This window comes from Streptopelia decaocto, assembly GCF_964273445.1.
Source record: "Streptopelia decaocto genome assembly, chromosome: 4".
Lineage (NCBI taxonomy): Eukaryota > Metazoa > Chordata > Aves > Columbiformes > Columbidae > Streptopelia > Streptopelia decaocto.
In genome coordinates this window covers 26,674,104-26,693,973 of record NC_138658.1, presented here as the reverse complement: position 1 = coordinate 26,693,973, position 19,870 = coordinate 26,674,104, and the positions used below count along the sequence as shown (strand labels likewise).

At 40.3% G+C, this 19,870-nt stretch overlaps 1 protein-coding gene across 14 annotated transcripts in view; it reads left to right on the top strand.

The window, feature by feature from the left end:
• Positions 1-19,870, top strand: part of LOC309439132 (epigen-like) — a 76,887-nt gene that overhangs the window by 33,455 nt on the left and 23,562 nt on the right. For 6 of the 14 annotated variants that reach the window (XM_082051281.1, XM_082051290.1, XM_082051284.1 and 3 more), the window contains 4 exons: positions 7,714-7,803; positions 12,797-12,917; positions 14,012-14,164; positions 14,444-16,061. The exons of 2 other annotated variants lie outside the window; for them this stretch is intronic. In XM_082051281.1, coding sequence (XP_081907407.1) covers positions 7,714-7,803; positions 12,797-12,917; positions 14,012-14,164; positions 14,444-14,498 — 419 coding nt within the window. In that variant the 3' untranslated portion in view covers positions 14,499-16,061. Of the gene's footprint in view, positions 1-3,192; positions 4,683-7,713; positions 7,804-12,796; positions 12,918-14,011; positions 14,165-14,443; positions 16,062-19,870 lie in introns of those variants that run through there. 6 more of the 14 variants (XM_082051286.1, XR_014183928.1, XM_082051287.1 and 3 more) reach the window with 6 other exon arrangements.

The following is a 19,870-nucleotide window of genomic DNA, read 5'->3' as shown; positions in this document are numbered from 1 at the left end:
TATATTGCTGTAAAAATAGTTGCAGTAAGAAAAACAGAGACAATGTCAAAGAGAAGGAACTGTGAGAAATGGGGTAGATGTTTGCTCGTCAGTATCCCACAGTTCATAGTGAGGAAAAACCCAGTATGTGTAGAGGAGGACATGTGATATTTACTGTGATTGCTGAGCACGTGATTCACACTTATGCAGTGCTGTGGGGATGTAGTGATCCAGAGCAGCTTTGCAGGGCCTAATAAAGCTGTGTGGAAATAGTGCTTAGGCAGGAATTTTTCTGCATCACTTAATGCAGATGCACAAGACCCAGAAATGCCTTCAGGTTGAGACTTGCCCTTGGTTTGTGTGATTAACCCTATTAGGTGTATGATGTCCTTAGCTTTGGAGGAACCTAGGAATGAAGGGCTGTATCCAAAGCAGTGGATCCTGTTTTTCAAGGAAACAATCTACATTTCATTTCTTTTGAAGAATCAAAGGAAGATTTTTAAGGTTCTACATATGCTGCAAAATAACATCTCCTCCCCCATAGGCACCTCATTTGTATAGCAACATTATTCAGATTGGCAGAGGAATTCCTGGGAGAAGGGCACACATCTTGAGAAAGCAGAGTTAAAGCTAGGGGCAAAGTTTTAACGTTGCTGAGAAGCAGATCTCCTGAAGGAACCAACAGTGTGGCACCTAATTTGCCAATAAGAGATCAGTCACACTGAAGTGCCATCTTGGAATTGTGCTTTTGCCTACTACACTTCACAAAGAAAGGAAAATCTGTTTATATTTTTGAGAGCCAGGTTATTTTTCCCCCTTTGGTTACTGGCATTCATCTTCAAAAATTGCATTCACCATATCTATATTTACTCTGATAGGTGGAAACTTATCAGATAGTAGCTTCCCTATCTTAGACACCTGTTGTATGTTTTAAAATCTGGATCAGCTTTTGTGAATAAGCTATCCAGCTGGTTCTCTGCTAACTTAATATGTCCTCTTACCCCACTGACCCACACAGATTTTCATAATGATAGAGGCTGGGGAATTTCTCTACCCATAAACTTGTGAAAACAGTGTACTGTGTGTTTACTGCTGTGTACAGTTTCTAATACTAGAGGCAATGAATGGTGTGCATGATACTCATTAGAAGGCTTTCTTTATTTAAGGCATGGTGTAGTTGTGGATTGTAGGTCTTCATAAGTAACATAGGAATAGTGTGAATAATACCACAGAAAGAGACATCTAACATTATCATGGAAACTTACTTATTTCAATTAAAAATGCGTAAAATTAATTATTGTATTAACTTCAGATCTGGCTATTTTCCAGTAATTGGCATTCACCTGGGAATTTGCAGTAACTGTATTGACTTTAAACACCAATCTCAAATGGTAGTTAGTTGAAAATAATATAACTAATAAAAAGACAAATTATTTGTGTTTGAGGATATTAAGAATAACTGTCATGTGTTATCTTAATTAATTGGTTAAAATTAGCATGTTAAAAAATCCCTACATTGCAGTTTGTTTACCTTTCTAAATATTTTAACAGTATATCTGGTGGTATCAGTCAACTGAGCAATAAAAACCCTACCAGTTGTAATTACTATCCCTCTTCAATCAGGCTTAATCTTCTGTTCTTCAGTTCAGTGAGTTATTCACTGTGAACTTCTTTGCATGCTCTTGTTGGATCACTGGCTTGGTGAGTTCAGACAATGGGTTTTTGTTTATTCTATTTACCCCCATCTTAATAAGTGTTCTGTCAAAACAATATCCAGCTTTTCAAATTATTTTTAATATTTCTTTTTTTTAAGACCTTGTTATTCTCAACAGTAAAGCACAAAATAAATTCAAGATTAATATACTGTAAGCAGAGGCAAGTTATCTTGTTTGTTCCAAAATCAAGGTGCCTAATTTTCCATCCAATTGATCACTTCTAATGGCCAGGTATAGATTCTTCTCTGTGGTAACTTCAGTGGAAATGTGTGTGCTTGTATCAGAGTCATGTTTGCTCCATTTTCTCCTGTGTATGTGTGTGTGCTGTTTTAAAAACAATGCCTTTAAAATTAGAGTGTGAGTTTCCAATAAACAATTTCTAAGCAAGCAAAGAAACCTCAAACTAACAAACAACAAACCTCTCACAGTGACACTTAAAGGAAAAAAACATTCCATAGTAATCAGATTAGTAATATGCCGTTTGGACTAATCATTATTGGCCAATAACTGCTCATTAGTTTGTCATGGAATGAATTCCCAGCCAGTTGCATGTGATTTCTTTGCAAGTAACCTGCAATTCCAGTTGATTGGTTTTTGCACAGTAGATAAGAATATCAAGTCCAGATTTATTGGTACGTTGTGCTCCTTCGTTGTACAAAGAGGTTAACTTGACAGATGTTAACTTAAATGCTTTAAAAAAATGTATGGATTTACCTTGTAGCACAAGGATTCAAGTTATATACTAGCTTTGGATAGTCTGTGGTTCATGGTTGGAGGTACTTCTGCTATAAGAGTTTCCTTTCTGTTGAGATTTTGGTAAGATCTGTGCCTCCAGGTCTCTTCTCTGAAGGAGGTGACTATGGCTGAGGGTTGCAATGGGAGTTTTGCCAGTGGAATCTGTTTTTCCTTTAAGAAAATTCTCATTTTTGTTCTTTGACCATCTTGTGAAGCATTAAAAAAAAAAAAAAATCGTCCAGGAAAGAGTACTAAATCCATCTGTGGTTTTAAGTTGCCTTTTCTGATCATAAAAAATCCTTGTTAGAAGCTGCAAACCAGAGTGGGGGAAAGTGGCTGAATGGGTGACCTGATTGCTGGTGACGCAGGTCAAACAGCTGAAAACTTCTCCTTACCAAAAAAATTTGTCAGAAATAACTTTTCACATGGCTGACCACAGGCTGCATGAGTGTGTGTTGCTCCCATAAGGGAAGTGCAGCCTTCTGCAGTAGATCAGCTTGCACAGTTTGTGACACCATGCCCCAGAATTAGCCCCTGGGTAATGATATTCAGATGAAGAAATCTACAGCCTGGTCCTGACTGTATCCTGATGCTACCACCATTGCTGTAATAAGACTTCTGCCTTAGTTTTTCCCATATTCTTCAGTACTCTCCAAGTCACAGTCTTTTATGCTCACTGCCAGTTAGGTATCTGTGGACAACTGAAAAATAAAAAAGTTTCTAGAAACATTCTTAGTCAATACCTTTTTCTCTTTTCTCTTAGAAGTGAAGAAGAAGGCTGGCTTTATCACTCCAGTGCCAGGAGGGGTGGGACCTATGACTGTTGCAATGCTTCTGAAGAACACACTCATAATTGCTAAAAAGCTCATTTACTAGAGCAAGCGGGCTACCTTGGAAGAAGAATCCAAGTTATTCTATTTATTGAAACACAAAATGTTTATTTTTTACTACAAATATATTTATTTCTACATTGTATTTATTTTTTAATGTAAAGTATGCTGAGCACGATGGTTTACAAACTGTTAAAATACTTTGTGTTAACTCCTACTGACTATTATGAGCAAAAAAAGTTGAAGAATGCAGCCTATGCAGGTACATTCTTGGTGGTCAATTATGTGTGTGAAAATGAAGAATCAAGCAGGAATCACAAATATACCTGTGTATCTGGGGATGGGGTGCAGTTACCAAAATCTTCGAGCATTCAGGACCATCAGTTTTGATCAGAGTGTAAAAACTAAGTTTCAACATGATAGATATCTTTTAAAAATATAGTTTGCCTTCTGAGGTCGTGAAGAGCTCTGGATGTAGTTTGAAGTCTTGAATTTTAATTTTTTTTAAATACTTAAAAGCTAGCCATAGGGATCTTGAATCTGAAAGGAGTGAAAGACTGGAATTTTTCTTTCAACTGCCAGGCAGTGATGTTGACATGAATGCAAATGATCAGTGCATGTTTTAAAATATTCACGTGCACTTGAATGTGAGTAAAATTCTGATGTTAAATGTAGGTAAGAGGTATGCATGAATAAATAGCTAGAATTGAGGCTAGAATTATTTTCTTTCCATGTTTAGATGGAAATGTTTTGGTGCATAATGCCTTCATCCCACAAAGGAAACCTGAGAAGATTTACTGGCCTGGATCAGACTTTAATTGGGTAGACTGTAGTTAAAATTATTATGCACGTGCAGTGTGTGTATATATATATATATATATATATGCGCAAAAGTTTGTCCCTGATGAACTGTTTACTGTCTGAATTCTAAGTAATTTAATTACTCCCTTATTTTTCGAAACTGCATGAAGTTGTTATGTTGTGTTGTGGGTTTTTTTGTTTGTTGTTTGTTTTTTTTTTTTTCTTTCTGTCTTCTAAGGTTGAGCCATATGAATTCTTGGCTACAATGTTTTGCTGCTTGGAGAGTTTTAGTTTTAAAGATGGATCTGGAATAGTATTGTGGAATGCAAAAGCTGGAGTAGAATAACTGCTAAGATACCAGTTGAACCGTGTGTATGCGCTATGGATATGAAGAGCCTACCCCAGTTTCCGCTGAAGTAATTGAGAGTCAGTTTGAGCTTTTATCTTCATGTTTTTATCTCAGTTGAGATAACTTTGATTTATTTTCATCAAGAACCTTAGGTGTTTGCCAGTACACTATAGATAACTTGAAAGGGGGAGGAAAAAAAAGCATGGCTTAGTACTACTGCCATTAAACAAAAAAGCGTACTTTCTCTAATAAAAGAAACAAGATGGAGTGTCACTTCTGTGCTGATTGTTCTTATGATCATCTTTCTGACAGTTTTGTTTAATGCAGTGTTTGCAAAAGGGGTTGGCAGAATCATTACTAAATATAGAGTACCATTAGTGCAGATGCTTGCTTATCTGTTTAAATTTAAGTAGTGGTAGAAATGTTGGGAGGATTATTGTGGCTATGGAGATAATAGTTAGACTGGTCAACCTATCATTGACTAAGATGGAATAAAACCTGTTCACTGTTATGTTCATCTTTGTGAAGAAGATTAATACAGTTTGGAGGGTGGTTGGTTGTTCTTTTTTTATCAGTGTGTTGGGAGTGAAGCAAATGGAGGTGGTTTGTTTGTTCAGTCATTTACCTTTTTTCATCTGTTTACATTGCTGTCCTAGGTTCTCTTTTGTTTTATTTGATTTAACTGAAAGAATCTCTGCAGTTTTTGGCATAAAAACAATTTATGACGTTTTGCTTATGTCATGTGACTGAGCCTATTTCTTTCATGTCCTGCAAACAGTTTATTGTGCATCTTAAGCTTTTTCTCTTTTCACCTTTGGTGGATTGACTAGCATTGCACAAAAGCCAGTGAGAGTGAGGTTTTGCTCAACAGCTTACTCTTTTCAGAGCTGCCAGACACATCTGTGAGCATGTTCTCCACTGAGAGAACATCCAGAAGTAGCATCCAGAGGGAAAGGCTTAGCTCGTGTGCCAGACCTGGTTAAGTCTGGTCCAAGCATGAATGCCCGGTGGCGGACAAAGGCATGGCCTTATCCACTGAAGCCTTCTCACAGGTCTGCCGCACCCAGCTGTATTGCCTAATGACAAAGCCACCTTGGATTCAAGCTGGATTAAGTTCCCATTGTGTAGATATGTGTTGAAAGCAGGGCTCATCATACTTAGCCCTGCTCTGGACTGATAGCAGAGGTTATTCAGGTAGACATAACCACTCCCGTCAATTCGGGGAGTGCACAAACTGCACTTGATCAGTGTGCAGGCATGCAGCAATTCAGGATAGCAAGGGAAGGGAAAAAGCCTCTTGGAATGTAGTCCATGAGCAGGAGAACACCTAATTAAAATGTGCCTAACTAGCTTGTGTTTTTCTCTTAATATGTGAAGTGGTTAGATTTAATCCTGGGGATCATTTGGGAGAGTGCAGCATAGAGGGAGAACTTGAGCTGACCAGAGTTATTAAAGCATTTATCAAAAGATTTTGGTTTTAACACAGAGATGTTGTGAAATGTTTGGTTTTTTTGCTTGGGGTTCACAGTTGAGAAAGTAGAACTTGTTATTGGGGTGAAGTCTGTAGCTCTCCTTCAGTGAGGGTCAAGATTTTGGGGGTTGTTGGGAGGGAGGGGTTGTGTGTGTATATGTATTATTGAACTGGGCCTTTTTGGCAACCTGCTCTAGTATGTCAGCCAAGGTAAGTACCCTTCAGAGGGTCCAGTCCTACTTGTTCCAAGTTGCCTGTGACCCACGAAGTTGGACAGTGTTTGGGGCTGTGGAGGGTGCTTTTTTTTCCCAAGAAAAGTGTGTGATGGCTGTGTCCTAGAGACCTACAAACACTTTATATAAAAAGTATAATTCTCTCTTTATGCATACCCACTTTTTTGAAAAGGTAGAGGTGGGCTTTTATGACAGTATACTGGCAGCAGCAATGAAGGGATTGCCTAATATGGGAACCAACAGCTGACCTGTCTTTCAGCCTGTGATTTCTTGGCACCTGCACTTTCCCAGCTTTCAGTTTCTGCCCTGCACAGCTATGTGTAGCTCCAGCCAGCAATCCAAGTCCTTGAGCAAGGCTGGTGGCCTGCCTTGCTTCAGTGTTGTGCAGACAGGAAAGCTAAATGAAAGGTGGTTAGCATGCCCCTCGGGCTCACCAGGGCCTGTGTTCAAAGGCCTCTTGCTGGCAGTCACAGATGGAGAACATCATCTGTTATCTTTGTGTCTGATTGCTTCCTAATCTTGGCACTAGCTGTTCTCCCAGTTCCTCTTGGGGATGGCAGGGAACTGAGGTACAGGAAGGAATAAAGAAGGAACATGCACAAAGTAGGGGCTGGACCCTGAACTCCAGAATAGCCTGCTGAATGCTGACTGACCTCCTAGAAGTAGCACAAGACCTACATTGCTAAGGGAAAGAATGATCATGTTTTTTACCAGACATGATTTTTCATTTTGCTCACCTCTGTTTTATTGTATTTTGTTGATCTGCTCTGGCAGATACCATGTCTTCCTTTAAAACTGTATCTTTGCATGCTCAATTATGCCCACAGGTAATAGGAAACCAGGGTTTCAAAAGAAAAACTGATCCCATTGCTAGATAATAGCAGTTTCCTAAATAAATGTGTGGTTGCCCTGGGGGTTGAGGTTGTTGCCAGATGCACCTTTTTCTGATTGGTGAGAACAGCAGGTGACGCTTCATGTCATATAAGTGCAAGAGAAAACACGAGAGCACAGATAAGCAGAGCAAGTGAGCCATCTGAAAAGAAGAGCTGAGAAGGTATTAAAGCAGCTGCTTGCCATGGCATTTGGAATGCTAATCTATATTTTGCTGAAAGGTGGGTTTGGAGGAGACTTTTCAATGGCATAAGGTTCCAGGCTTTGAACAGTAGTTCAGTCTTTCTGAAATAAGCAGTAGTGGTGGGAAGCATGCAAAGATGCTGCAAAGCAGAATTGTTTTAGCAGTTTTAAACTTGGATGAGATTTTAATTGATGGGGTATAATTTATACTCTTCGCAAAGAAGCTACTTAGACTGGTAACAGGTGTAGTATATTACACGTATCTGTGTTATAATTTGCGTAAGATAGAATGGAGAACAAAATGGATATCTGTTTTGGAATTTTGCAAACAGTAGTTTGTTACCGCACAATCGTAATTATGCTGTAGCAAAAGGAAGTTTGAGGCAAGAATGTTTTAAATTAATTATTATATTGCTGCATTGTATCAGAATTGTATTAAGTGAGTACTTGTTTTCTGGATTAAATGAACCTTGCATAGATATGCTGAGTTTTTCTGTTACAGTAAGTATCTATTTGCATTACACAGCAATGGGGGTGCTGAGTGAAGAGTCAGCTGTTAATGTTTCATCCCTCAGCACAGACTTATGGAATAATTGGACAAAATACAATGCTGAAGGTATTTCTTTTTTTGTTTTGTTTGCCTCTATTAATCTGTCACTTAAAAAAATCCCCCCAAACGTCAGTCTATTATGATGATTGCTGATATAATGCTCCTGTTGTGTGGATCCTGTTGTATTTTGTGTGTTGTATTTGTGAGATGAGCAGCTTGTTTTCATGGAGCCTTAAAAACCTCTCTGAAGGAACAGCTGCCATTCAGCTGAGGTAGGCTCAGCATTGACCAGCTAAAGGATCACTTATGCAAAGACAGTTATGATTTGAAGATATTTTAAGATTAATTGGGATAGATGATCTGCATTTCTGATTGCCATTTCTGTTACTTTTAACTAGTGCTTGGTTTTTATCTGTCTTCAGTGTGAATTTTCATACACCCGAGTGAGAATGCAGCAAGCACAGTGATGCCTCTCCCTGCTGTTACTCAGTAGTTTCTTTCTTGGTTGCAGTTTTGCTTTCAGCTACCACAGCTTCCACAGCCTTTTGCAGAGTGCTAGCTCTCTCTTTTCTTTTTCTTTTCTGACTGAAATGTGAACTCAAGCTATTTACCTGCCAACATCTGAGACCAGAGGGCTGTCTTTACTCTACATGCTGCATTCTTGATGTTACTTGAGGTGCTAATGATGTCATTACTTTGGGAGAACTGTGCAATCTGGAGCTGAGGTTTTGGCAGGTCAGTAAAGGAGGAAAGGATTTTAACTGTGATACTTATTAATGTCTTTGTACTTTAAAAAGAACATAAACATGCATACAAATCATCTTCTGTTAATTCTAAGTCATCACAGGATGTCTTAGAAGCCTTTTTTAGTAGCTCCCTAAGCTTTTTATTTTACTCATAAAAAGTCAAACTGTTCTCTTTTTGATCTAATTTGTCATAGTGGTACAGTATAATATATATGTATACATTCATACATATATATGTGGGCTTCATATATATGTGATATATATATAACAAATATTATGCAAAAATATGTATGTGAAGTCAAGATTATGTTGATTTTGACTGTAGTAGTTTGATTTATCACCATAGCACTATGGTCTGGTTTAGTGGATTTGTCTGTGACACGATTCTTCTAGAGCTACATACAGAGCAAACAGGAATATAATGAAATACAAATTTGTTGTGAGTTATTAAGTACCTTGTTCATTTTATTTCTAGAAAGCAGGAGCTATGGGTCATTCTTTAACAAAGAAGATGCTTATTTGCACAAACACAGCCATGTCTGTGATTGCCCCGTGTGCCTTTATGCCAGCTGTGACTGTGCAAGTTGAGTAGATACCAGCACTTTTAGATGACAGAATGTTCCCTTCAAAGCTAGACACAAATGCACAAGCATACAGGAACACAGGTAGTTAAAAGTATATTTCGGTGGACCTTTCACAAAGTTCTTGAAAAGTTTAGAGAACAGCATTTCTAGAAAGAAGATTGAAAAGAAATGCATAAAGAGTCACCAAAGAAGCTGGCTGTATCTTTGTGAAGTTTTCTTGCAGCTCCTACTCTGGTACCAGTTAAGTTTGTAGTGAGGGTTATAACCAAAGTTCAATAATACTGGTTCCTGAGAAAATTAATCCCTGGTTAAGTATTATGGGAAGAACTTGCAGTTTCTTTTGGGGTTGCAAGTGCCTGGGGACTGAGGTGCAGTTTGTTAAAAAACATTATTTTCTACTCCAGCCATTTGCCTCTTATTGACAAGATTATGTCCTATTTCCATATTTTACATTATGTAGGCTTTACTTGTCACCAGTGCTGGGACTAGGAAATATTAGGCGTGGTGATCACCTTGTGGGGGAAAAGGTAACGGAAAGGGTGCCTGGCTGGGAGCTGACACAGCAGGCATGAAGAACTTGAGACACTGTGTGGACTGAAGGGGAGCCTTTGTAGCGAAGTGAGCAGCTAGGATACAGGAAGGGCTTGGTTTTACTGGGGAAAGAATGAGATCCCTTTATTGCCATGAGCTTGTTCTTCCTTGCAGCCTGCAAGGAGACCCTGAACCTGGGGCTGACCCCTTCCCTCCCCTTTCTGACTCCTGTGTTCCTCCCAGACGCACCATACTTAAAAGCTGAGCCATCATGGTCTTAGTGGAGGACTCTTTGTGTTGCCAGTCTGTCAGTTTTTGCATGCCCAAGCTTCCAAGTACCTGGAGTTTTGATTTCATGTCAGATCTTGCCAAGTGTATCTGCTTGAATGACTCACCTGCAGGCAGCTGTCAAGTGCTTACACAGCATGCTTTTCTTTCCTCATGTGACTTGAAAGGCACATGGATGTGTTTATTCAACAGCTTATTTAGTATCTAGATGGATAATATGATATGAATTATAATGCTCTGGGATGGGTTAGAAAATAATTCTTTTTGTTTTCGAGACTCATCATTCTTTCAGAGGTAATTATTTATACTTTTGCAACATCAAAATAATTAGCACTCAGTTTTTATGTGTACATTTAAGATCTGATCTTGCAACCCACACTGGACAGAGACCTTGCTCCTGACAACAAGGGAGGAATGTATTGTTCGTTTGTTGCCTGTGCAAGAAGATGCTTGAAATGCTTTCTAGGCAGGCTTCTGCTCTAGGCTGACTTTTTCTAATGACAGGACTAACTTTCGTGGCACTCAGGGGAAGAGGTTTCAGGTACCTGCATGAAGCGAGGTTTCTTCCAGAGGTTGGTACATGGAAGGCTGCCACCTCTTGCCAGTGGTGGTGTGAGGAAGGATATTCTGGCTGTGTGAATCCATCTGGGGGAAGATTGAATAGAGGTAGCTGGGGATTTAATGCCTCTGGCATAGAAATTGGTACCTTCCACATTTATTTTTTTCACATGTGGCAGAGATACAAGTGAAATATTAAGCGTTTTCAGGGCCTGGTAGAAAAGTAGTACTTTGGGTGTCAGGAAACTAAAGAGTCCTATTGAGTGGTTATATTTAGTGGTTTCATAGCGCACTGTTCAGCCCCCCTTTGCAGTCAAAAGATGATTCAAAGCAGTTGGTGCTAAAGCATTTGAAGAGAGACACGGGATGCTTTAAGTTGCTGAAGCTCTTCCCTGCAGAGTTTTGATAGCTGGTCTGCAGGTATATTAGTGAAAATGGGCGTTTGCAGATCTTGTACATTCTGGATCTCCTTGGCATGTTGAACCCTGCAGCTGTCTTGACCATGTGCTTTGTTTTGCTTTGTGCTTTCCCCAGCAGTGAGCATCGTACAGTCTTCCTGTGGAAAAAATAGTATTATCCCTCTCTTGTCCTAAAATCTGTCTTTTCTTCCTTAAATCTATTCTTTCTCAAGTTGTTCTCTTCCTTAAATCAGTCCCTCCAAGGCCTGGTCCTGCACTGATTCTGCTCTTGGTCAACAAGCTGCTGTGTGATGCTGCCCACAAATTTAGTCTGTGAGGCACTTGAGGCAGGGTCTGATAGAGATAGGGTCTAAGTCTTGGTACGTCCTTTGTGTGTATGTATTGCCACTTTATCGCTAGGCTGAAACTGGGTTTGCTTATAGTTTTTAGCATTGTGTTTCTAGCTCTAGGCCTGCCTTCTCCACAGTGTGAAGAGAAACTTCAGATTATTCGTTACAAGAATGGAAAGATGCCCTTTTCCCAGACCGAAGCCATTCATTTTAAAGCAAGACATGTTTTTTTGCAGCTCTGTAGCTTTTCCTGGGAGAGTAAACCAGCATCTTTATTTTCAAGCAGACTTGAATTGTTAATTGTTCCAGTTTATCAAGAGACTTAAAGAGAAGTCTGATTACTCTGTCAGATTTTAGAGGGCACTGTTTTCTAAGTAGTGTTATTTGATCTGAGTAACAGTGATAGTATCAAGCCTCTTTGCTGTCCAAGCCATGTGATTCATAATGGAATTGCCGTAACACACGGGTGTAGAGTAGAGCAGCTGTTTACCATTGCTTATCATCACTGTGAAGTTGTATGAAGGACAAAGCAAAAAAAAAAAAAAAATCGCTTAGTTGAGCACACGTGGAATTCCTGCCATGAAATGGCTCAAACTGGAATTCTGTCAAGAACTTAGGAGGCTGACGGTGTTACTCCTGAAAAATGTGTCGTGGGATCTCAAATTGCCTGCAGGAAGACTGGAGGCTTGTCTCTGACAATCATTCCATCAGCGTAGTATCTCCAGACCTTGATTCAGCACTTAGTCAGAAAGGAAGATTTTTTTGCTTGCCGCACCATTGATTAGTCACACTGCACAGAACTTGTCACCTTCCTGTGTGATGTTATTTTTCTTGTCGTAACTGAAATAGAAAATTGCCTTCAACCATCGCTAAAACACTCCCCTGAAATACTAAGGCACTGCTTGGACACCCCACCTCACCAGTGATTCCTGTAACTGGGTAGAGAGACCAGTTCAAACAGATACTTGTGTTGACAGTGAAGCTTTCGAGCTTTCTCTTGGGAATAAGGTAGTTGTTTTCTGTGCTTTCAAAGCAGAAGCATGCTTACTGACCTGGATGCATTTAACTGTGCACAAGTTCAGAAACTTAATAGTTGTGGACAGTGGTTTTGCACAGGAAGAGCATCTGGGCCATCTTGAGTCCTTACAAACATAATATGGATGGGAGGGAGCAATCCCACCATTCATCACTCACTCACAGTTGCAGAGCTGGCGTGCAGGAGTGTTAGAAATATAGTAGCTTGTCTTGTGATGGGGAAAAGAAAAAAAATTAATTCAGACTGGGAAGCATACTGAGAATAATTAAATGCTCTCATTGTGTCCTAAATTCCTGATATTCCTGGGATGGTTTTTCTGATGGATTGCAGGTTGGATAGTGTTGGATAGTTTTTTTTTCTTTCTCTAAAGCTATGCTGGAACATCTTAGAAGCCTGTGCTATGTGGTAGTATTTGAATCAGCTCATGAGACTTATCACAGTAAATTTATGTATTGTCTTTCTGCAGGCAATGTCTGTTCATCTTGAGTTGTGAAAATATATTAAAATGTTTGTTGTGTTGGGTTTTTTTGCTCCCTGAATGTAACTTGACTTTTTCCCCTTTTCACAGTAGACTACACAGAGCAGCCGAAGCTCTTGAAGCTTATGCAGACCTGTCTTGAAGAACACTACAGCTATTGTATCAATGGGCTCTGTGCTTTCCACAGTGAACTGAGGAAACCCATATGCAAGTAAATAATACTGCTTATAAGTATCCTGCTTAGAAAATAGCAACTGTAGCATTGTTTCTTTGTCTGCTACATATTTTCAAAGTAATGTGGCAGCCAAGTATTTGGGGGCTTAAACTTTGTCACAGGCTTGAGTGCTATAATCACAGTTTATTGTGTGTGGCCTTTCAATAATTCAGGGGGGCTTATAAGAAGGATGGGGACAAACTTTTAGTATGGCCTGTTTTGATAGGAAATGGGGTAATGGTTCTAAAATAGTCAATTCAGAAATTCAGACTTCTTTTTCCCTTCTTTTTTTGTTTTTGTTTGTTTGTTTTACACTGGGGATGGTGAGACACTGGCCCAGGTTGCCCAGAGAGGTGGTGGATGCCCCATCCCTGGAGACATTCAAGGCCAGGCTGGACGGGGCTCTGAGCAACCTGGTCTGTGTGAAGATGCCCCTGCTCATTGCCGGGGGGTGGACTAGATGACCTGTAAAGGTCGCTTCCAACAGAAACCATTCTGTGATTTTAAAGTGACTCAGGACTGTTACCGAGGCACTAGTGCTCTGCTAGTGTAATACTCAGGAAGCAAGAGGGAACATTCACATCTTTATAGGTCTCTGCTTTGGCATCTCAAATCACAACTGGTGCTATAGTGAATAGTAGAGGAATAAGTAGATTTTCACAGTGGGTACAATGAAGGAGGCAAGATGTCAGCTGCAACTCCCTTATTCTGCAACTGCTTACTCACCCATCAGGACCATGGTACTCTTAAAATTTTCTAGGGTCCATACTGGACTGCTTTGGCTGTTGAGAAGCATAGCAGCTAAGGATCAGCAGAGGACAGGGCTCTTAGTCCACACCCTCTGTGATGAGGGTATGTTTAGATTGTGTTTGTTGCTGTGACTGCAATACTTGAACTAGCTTTTAACTAGATAGACTGGGATAACTGGTAGTCTTTGTGGAGTAAAGAGGTTCTGACAGCACCAGATTCAGCCCATCCTCATTTAGACTTGTTCTAAATTGTTTAAAACTGATGAAAACTAACGTGTTTCTGAAATTCAAAGCATAAGAAGTTCTGAATAATTTTTTGCATGGTGTGTATTTATTTTGTAGGTGCCTTGCAGGTTATAATGGAGAGAGGTGTGAACATTTAACACTAAACTTGTATGCACATAATTCTTACGAACGCTACATTGCTGTGGGAATTGGTATAGGAATACTGACAAGTGGGATACTTGCTATCATCTACTGCTACGTGAAAAAGAGGTATGGGAGAGATATAACCTTTTGATTACATTCATCTAAATTACAGTGGACAGAAAAGCTGTGCAGTTTTGAGGGCACTGGGAGTGAGTTCTTGCCTGTTACTCATTTGCTGTGTGATATTAAAGGAGCTGACACTTGATACTTCTGCTTTCCCATCTGCCAAAACATGGATTTCATTAGGTCTACCTAATGGAGTTAGGAGATGAGATTTCAGTTCTGTTCAGACTACTGTGTGTTTAGATTTATCCAGTTAAAATCACTTGGTATTGTCTGTTTTAGATGCAGAAAACTGAAATCACCCTACAAAGTCTGCATGGGTGAGACAGCATTGTGAAGATCTGGCATTGGGACACTTACCAATTTGCCTGTAAATGAGAGGAAGTTCTGCTGGGAAGGCTACTCTGCGCCATCTGGCAGGTACTCCAGCTTCAATGATTAGATGAAATAAAGGGAATAACAGAGCGAGTACATGAAGGAAACTCCTGCAGAACTGATGGGCTCCATTCACTTTTGAAGAAAAACCCTCTTTTCAGTAATGTTGCTAGATTAACAGATCAGAACAGCTATTGATACTTTCAGCCCTCTCAACACTTTCCTGTGGCTGGTAGTTGTTAAGGGGAGAACTGATTCGTTTTAGCTGTTTTCAGTCATTTCAAACCTTAGTAGAGTGTTCTGCTCTAGTCTTTTCTGTCTTTCGTTGGTTTTTTGTGTGTTTTGGTTTTCTTCTCTGGAGGAAATGCACAACCTGTCTCACAATGGAGCTATGTTCTGAACATCATATGCTGACAAGAAACAGTTTGGCTTCTGATTTCATCATCTACTGCCTTTACATGTGAATAAACAGTCCTCTTACAACACTGCAGGTATCTTCACTGTACTATGCAAAGTATGGGCTTCTGTTGTCATAATGGACAAAATCACCAAATGCTTTGAACTGAGGAAGATGGATGGTTCTCAGAGGCTTACTTAAACTTAGGAACAGAATCAGCAGTTCCTGGAAAAAATAGACCATGACATCCCTGGGCATGGCAACTTCCTTACTGTTTTCGCAAGTAAAGGAGTTGGAATCTTTCTCCAAATGGATTATTGAATGTGCTCATGACAGAGAACCCTACTCTCCCCTAACAACATAAAACAATTCATTAGACTCATGGAACTTCAGGCAGAACATTATGTTGCTGCACCTGATTTCAGTTGCTTGAAAAGCTACACTTCAGTTTACCTCTGCCCAGAAAACAGACTCTGTTTATTCTGTTCTCACATTATGTGCACAATGTGACCACTCAAATAAAAAAAAAATAATGACTGGGATTTTTTTCCACCCTGGACAAACAGATTGCATATCAGATGCTTGATTTTCTTTATCCTGTCTACAAAGAATCACAAAGGTAAAAAGATTTTGTTCAAGGAAAATAGAAGAAAATTGCTTCTGGAGAAGATGGAACTAACTGTGACTTTTCACTGACAGTTGGAGTATTTGCCAATGATGATGAGACTGGAGATGGCTCTGAGAGGTTTTCGTTTCAGCTGTTGCATGTTGTAGGTGCCTCTGTTATGCTTAGTCACCTATGACAAAAAGGCAGTTGGGTACTTTGTGATGTTATGGGGTGATACAGGCTCCTAAATTTAGGTGCCCTGCCAGAAAGCTCTATTTCTGTTGTGTGTTCATTTTCACAAAAGGTTGCATGTCTTTTGTTTCAAAAAGCCCTCTGTATTTGTGAGACTACAATGGTAATGCTGAAATGTGTATGAAAGGCTGGGTTTTGAAAGAGTAAATGTACATTTGTCACTTGAATGGTCTGAAGTTCTGTGGGTTTCTCCCACAGGGCATTCTGATCAGCAGCTGAGTCATTTGGCTCTCGATTTGATACCCTTCAATAAAACAACATGTCACACACTGGCTAGACTCCCTGTGCAACAGACTAGAGGAAGCAACATGTGCATATGCAGAAAGGATTGTTGATGAGGAGCTGGATGGAGACAGCAGTGCTTTCTTCTATGTGTTGACATGAGTGTGTTTTAAGAGGCACTGAACTGATTTTTCTGACTCTCTGAAGCCTTTTTGTTTTCTTCATCTCAAGTTACATCATCAGATTTCCATGTTGTTTGTTCCTTTCCATTTTTCTGGTATTTTTCTTAGTAACCACTGAGAGACAGCTGCTGGTTGTTATGATTTTCAAGTCAGTTTTCAGTATCTGGCCTAACTTCTTTTGTGTCACATTTATGCAGTGTGAGTGCAATTAGATGTGAATTAGATTCTGCACATCCACACACAGACACACAAAAAATACCCTGCATCCCTCATTCACTGGACAGACTGACGTGAAATGCCTACTAGAAATATGCATGTCGTCAGGAAATACGGGTGAGAGGTCTTTCTCATTGAGCTCTGAGAAAATTTTAAGAGCTAGATAGGCCAAAGGATGAAAATCTGTTGTCATGTGAGTCTCCTCTGCACTGAGTTGTGTCTTCCTCCATGCACATTGTGAGTGCTGCATTCACTTCCAGAGGAAACAACCTTTCTTCATTGGAGAGGCTACATCTTGCAGCAGACATGCACAGTAATGCAACTTGCTCTGGGTGTACATGCGGTTGTTAAAGAAGTTCTAAGGGTGGGAATTTTAACAACTGGACTTCCATTTGTCCAAAAAAAGCTGTAAGGGAGAGGTGGACTTGGTTTTAACCATTTGTATGTCCTTTTACTGACTTTTTTTATATCCTTTATATATCAGCGGCCAAGCAGGTGCCTTGCAGGATATGTAAGTGCTTCTTGAAAAGTATTTACTCATTGCAGTGAGACATTGTGTACCTACAGAAACACACTGATTTTTTTTTCATGTTTTCAACACCACAATTCAGCAGGAAACTAAATAGTGAAATATTTGTTCTAGTTCATTTTCTGGTCCAAGGAAGCTTTGGAAGGGCTGCCAGTGAAAGTTTGCTAGTAGAAGAAAAGATGAGTCTGTGCCATGCAAAATGTGACTTTGTGCAAAGGCAGAAGGAGAATAAAATGGAAAGACAATTATAGGAAAATTATGTCTTTGCTTTATTTTTTGATTTTTATTTTTTTTTTTTCCAAGTGGTATTGAGGCTTCCAGAAGTGGGTTCCTCACCACCTGCACATTGCATGCCATTTGTGCTGAAGCACAAGGTGGGAGCAGGCTGCCAGCTTCCCAGGCTGGTGGCACCAATGCAGATGATGGCTTTCTCCATCAGTCTGCAGCGTTTACAGACTGTAGCCCATGTGGGAGAATAGTGTTGTCATTGCAGTTTCAAGGTATTTCTTCAGGCCCAAGCTGTATTTGAGGGATCACGGCATGAGTTAATTGCACTGCTGTTTGACCCAGCTGAGGAAGCCTGTGTTGCCTCAGATTGCTTTGTGGAGTCAGCTGTGCTGAGGGCTGCCCTGATAAATGACAGGTGTTACTGGGCTGGCATGGTGTGTTGCTACTTAAGGTGCTGAATTTCCTGCAGAACTGGCCCGTCAGAAGATCAGGATCATCTTTCCTGGCTCATTTATCAGGCTCAGACTCTTTCTGTAATTAAGAACATCATAGCTTCTGCTTTCTGTTAGCTGCATGTGCCAAAAACTGTCATTCAAGAGGAGACCGTGTGTTTCTGTGGCTTTTGGGTAGCCCTGTACCAGCTTTGGGGCACTGGCTCAGCAGGGTCAAGACAGAGATGTTAAAGACTGGGACTTGCCTTTCTGAATGACAGAGCACTGGCCCTGCATGTGATCCTGGCTCCTGGAACCACACTGGCTTTTCCTCATGCCTAGTTTAACCTTAAGCCACTGAGCCCTCTCCCTGCTTCACTGGCAACTGCAGTCAACGTGAGGGTGTACTTTGTTGCTAATGCTTTGCTGTGACTTCAATACCTCCCCTGCATTCAACACATATTTTCTATTGAAGTGTGTGGGTGGCCTGCAGTTTACTTCATCCCTGCATGGTCCTTCTAAAAACAGTAGATGCAAGCCTGTGTAAAAGATGACTGTCCTTGCAAAATATGACTTTTAATCTTGGAAGTAAGCATCACAAAGTGTATTGGTTGCTGATGTTCAGAGTATGCGGTGTCCCTGGGAGCAAGCAAAAAACTGTCTTGTCTGCCTGACAGGATACACTGTTGATTGACAATGGTGGCATAGCACGCCAATGCCTGCAGACAGTGCCAGGGCCTCCTGAAGAAGGTCTTGGAGATCTGATGGCAGGCAGGTAGGTAGGAGACAGTTTTCCAGAGAAGGTTTTCTTTTATTCTTTATAACCAATAATATGTTTTGCATAATAACACATCAGGGTTTCTGGTCATTCCCACTTAATACAGCAACATAGCTTCTTCTAGTGCATTTTAAAAGAAAAAAAAAAATTGTGCTCATGTGGCTAGCAGAACGCTAACTAGCATACAGTGTAAGTATTGGGTTGTGTCCTAAGAACTAGCTGTGAAGCTGGTTGCTTGCTAATGACTTTGAACTTCATATAACAACCCCGCCCTGCCCCACTGAAAAAAACCTCCAAAATTTTATAACTGTTATTCTTTACACCCATTATAGGTTTTATTTAATTTCTGTTCTGTGAAATATACTGTAGTTGGAAAAGCATCTCACAAAGAGAAGGCTAACTTGGCAAAATGCTGGATTTAATCATTAAGTTTAGAAGAGCTCCAATGACTTCTGATGCTTGTGGTCCTGTATGGCTTGGTCTTTGGAGCAACCCTATGAAGGAAGGCAATGCTTTGGGGATGATATGGTGTGGAGAACTAAGACAGGGAGGGATTAAAGTCTCATGAAGGAGAGGCATCAAACCTGCCCTTAGTGCTGTAGGTGATAGACCAGTGAAATGCCTGTAGAGGTCCCTATTGTACTATAAATCCAGGAAATCAGCTGGGACTCCTTAATGACAGAGTTAACAAACAAACAAAAAAGTGCAGGTACTCATTAAAAGCCCAGTGTAAGTAGTCATTAATTATCATGACAGCAATAAAATCATGTGCTATGACTAGATTTGAGGCTGTTCCTACTCTCGCTGAATTAAATGGGAGGAAGAGCAGGCTTTGTAAGAAGCAGCTCTTAACAAGATGAAGGAGGTGTCACAGCACAGCTGGTACCTCTGATTTGTGCAGAAGAGGAGAGGGTTTATTGTGGTATCACTTGGAGCACTGTTATGGCAGGCCTCCTTTGCTGATTGTGCAGGTGAGAAGAGTAATCTTTCATGGGGTTGCGGGGGGTAAGAGATGGTTTTGGTTGAGAGCAGAGTTCACCTTGTTATGCAATCCCATTGCCAGTGTTGGCAAGCAGGCCCCTAAATGAGAGGTGAAATTAGATAACTGTAGGAATAAGAGGTGAGTTCCTCTTTTCTGGATGAAACAATATGAGAGGCAATTGAGGCACAAAAAGAAGCTGTTGCTTGATCTGAATTGCTCGAAGTCAGACATGGGCATAGACCCTGGGCTGTTAGCCTACCTGTCCACAACCTAGGTGACTCCTGTTTGCAGACCAACATTTCATCCTTATATTTAAGAGAAACAGCAGAGGCCTAAGGCTTAGATAGAGAGCCAAGCTGCTGTTTGCTGGATTTGGTGGACACCTTGTTAGTGTAAGGATAGAAATTGGTAGTGCTGTGCTGGGACTTTAAGTTGTTCACAAAGAAAAAGGAAGACAACAAGTGGCACAAACACAGATGAACATAACACTCAGAGAACTCTGACATGGGG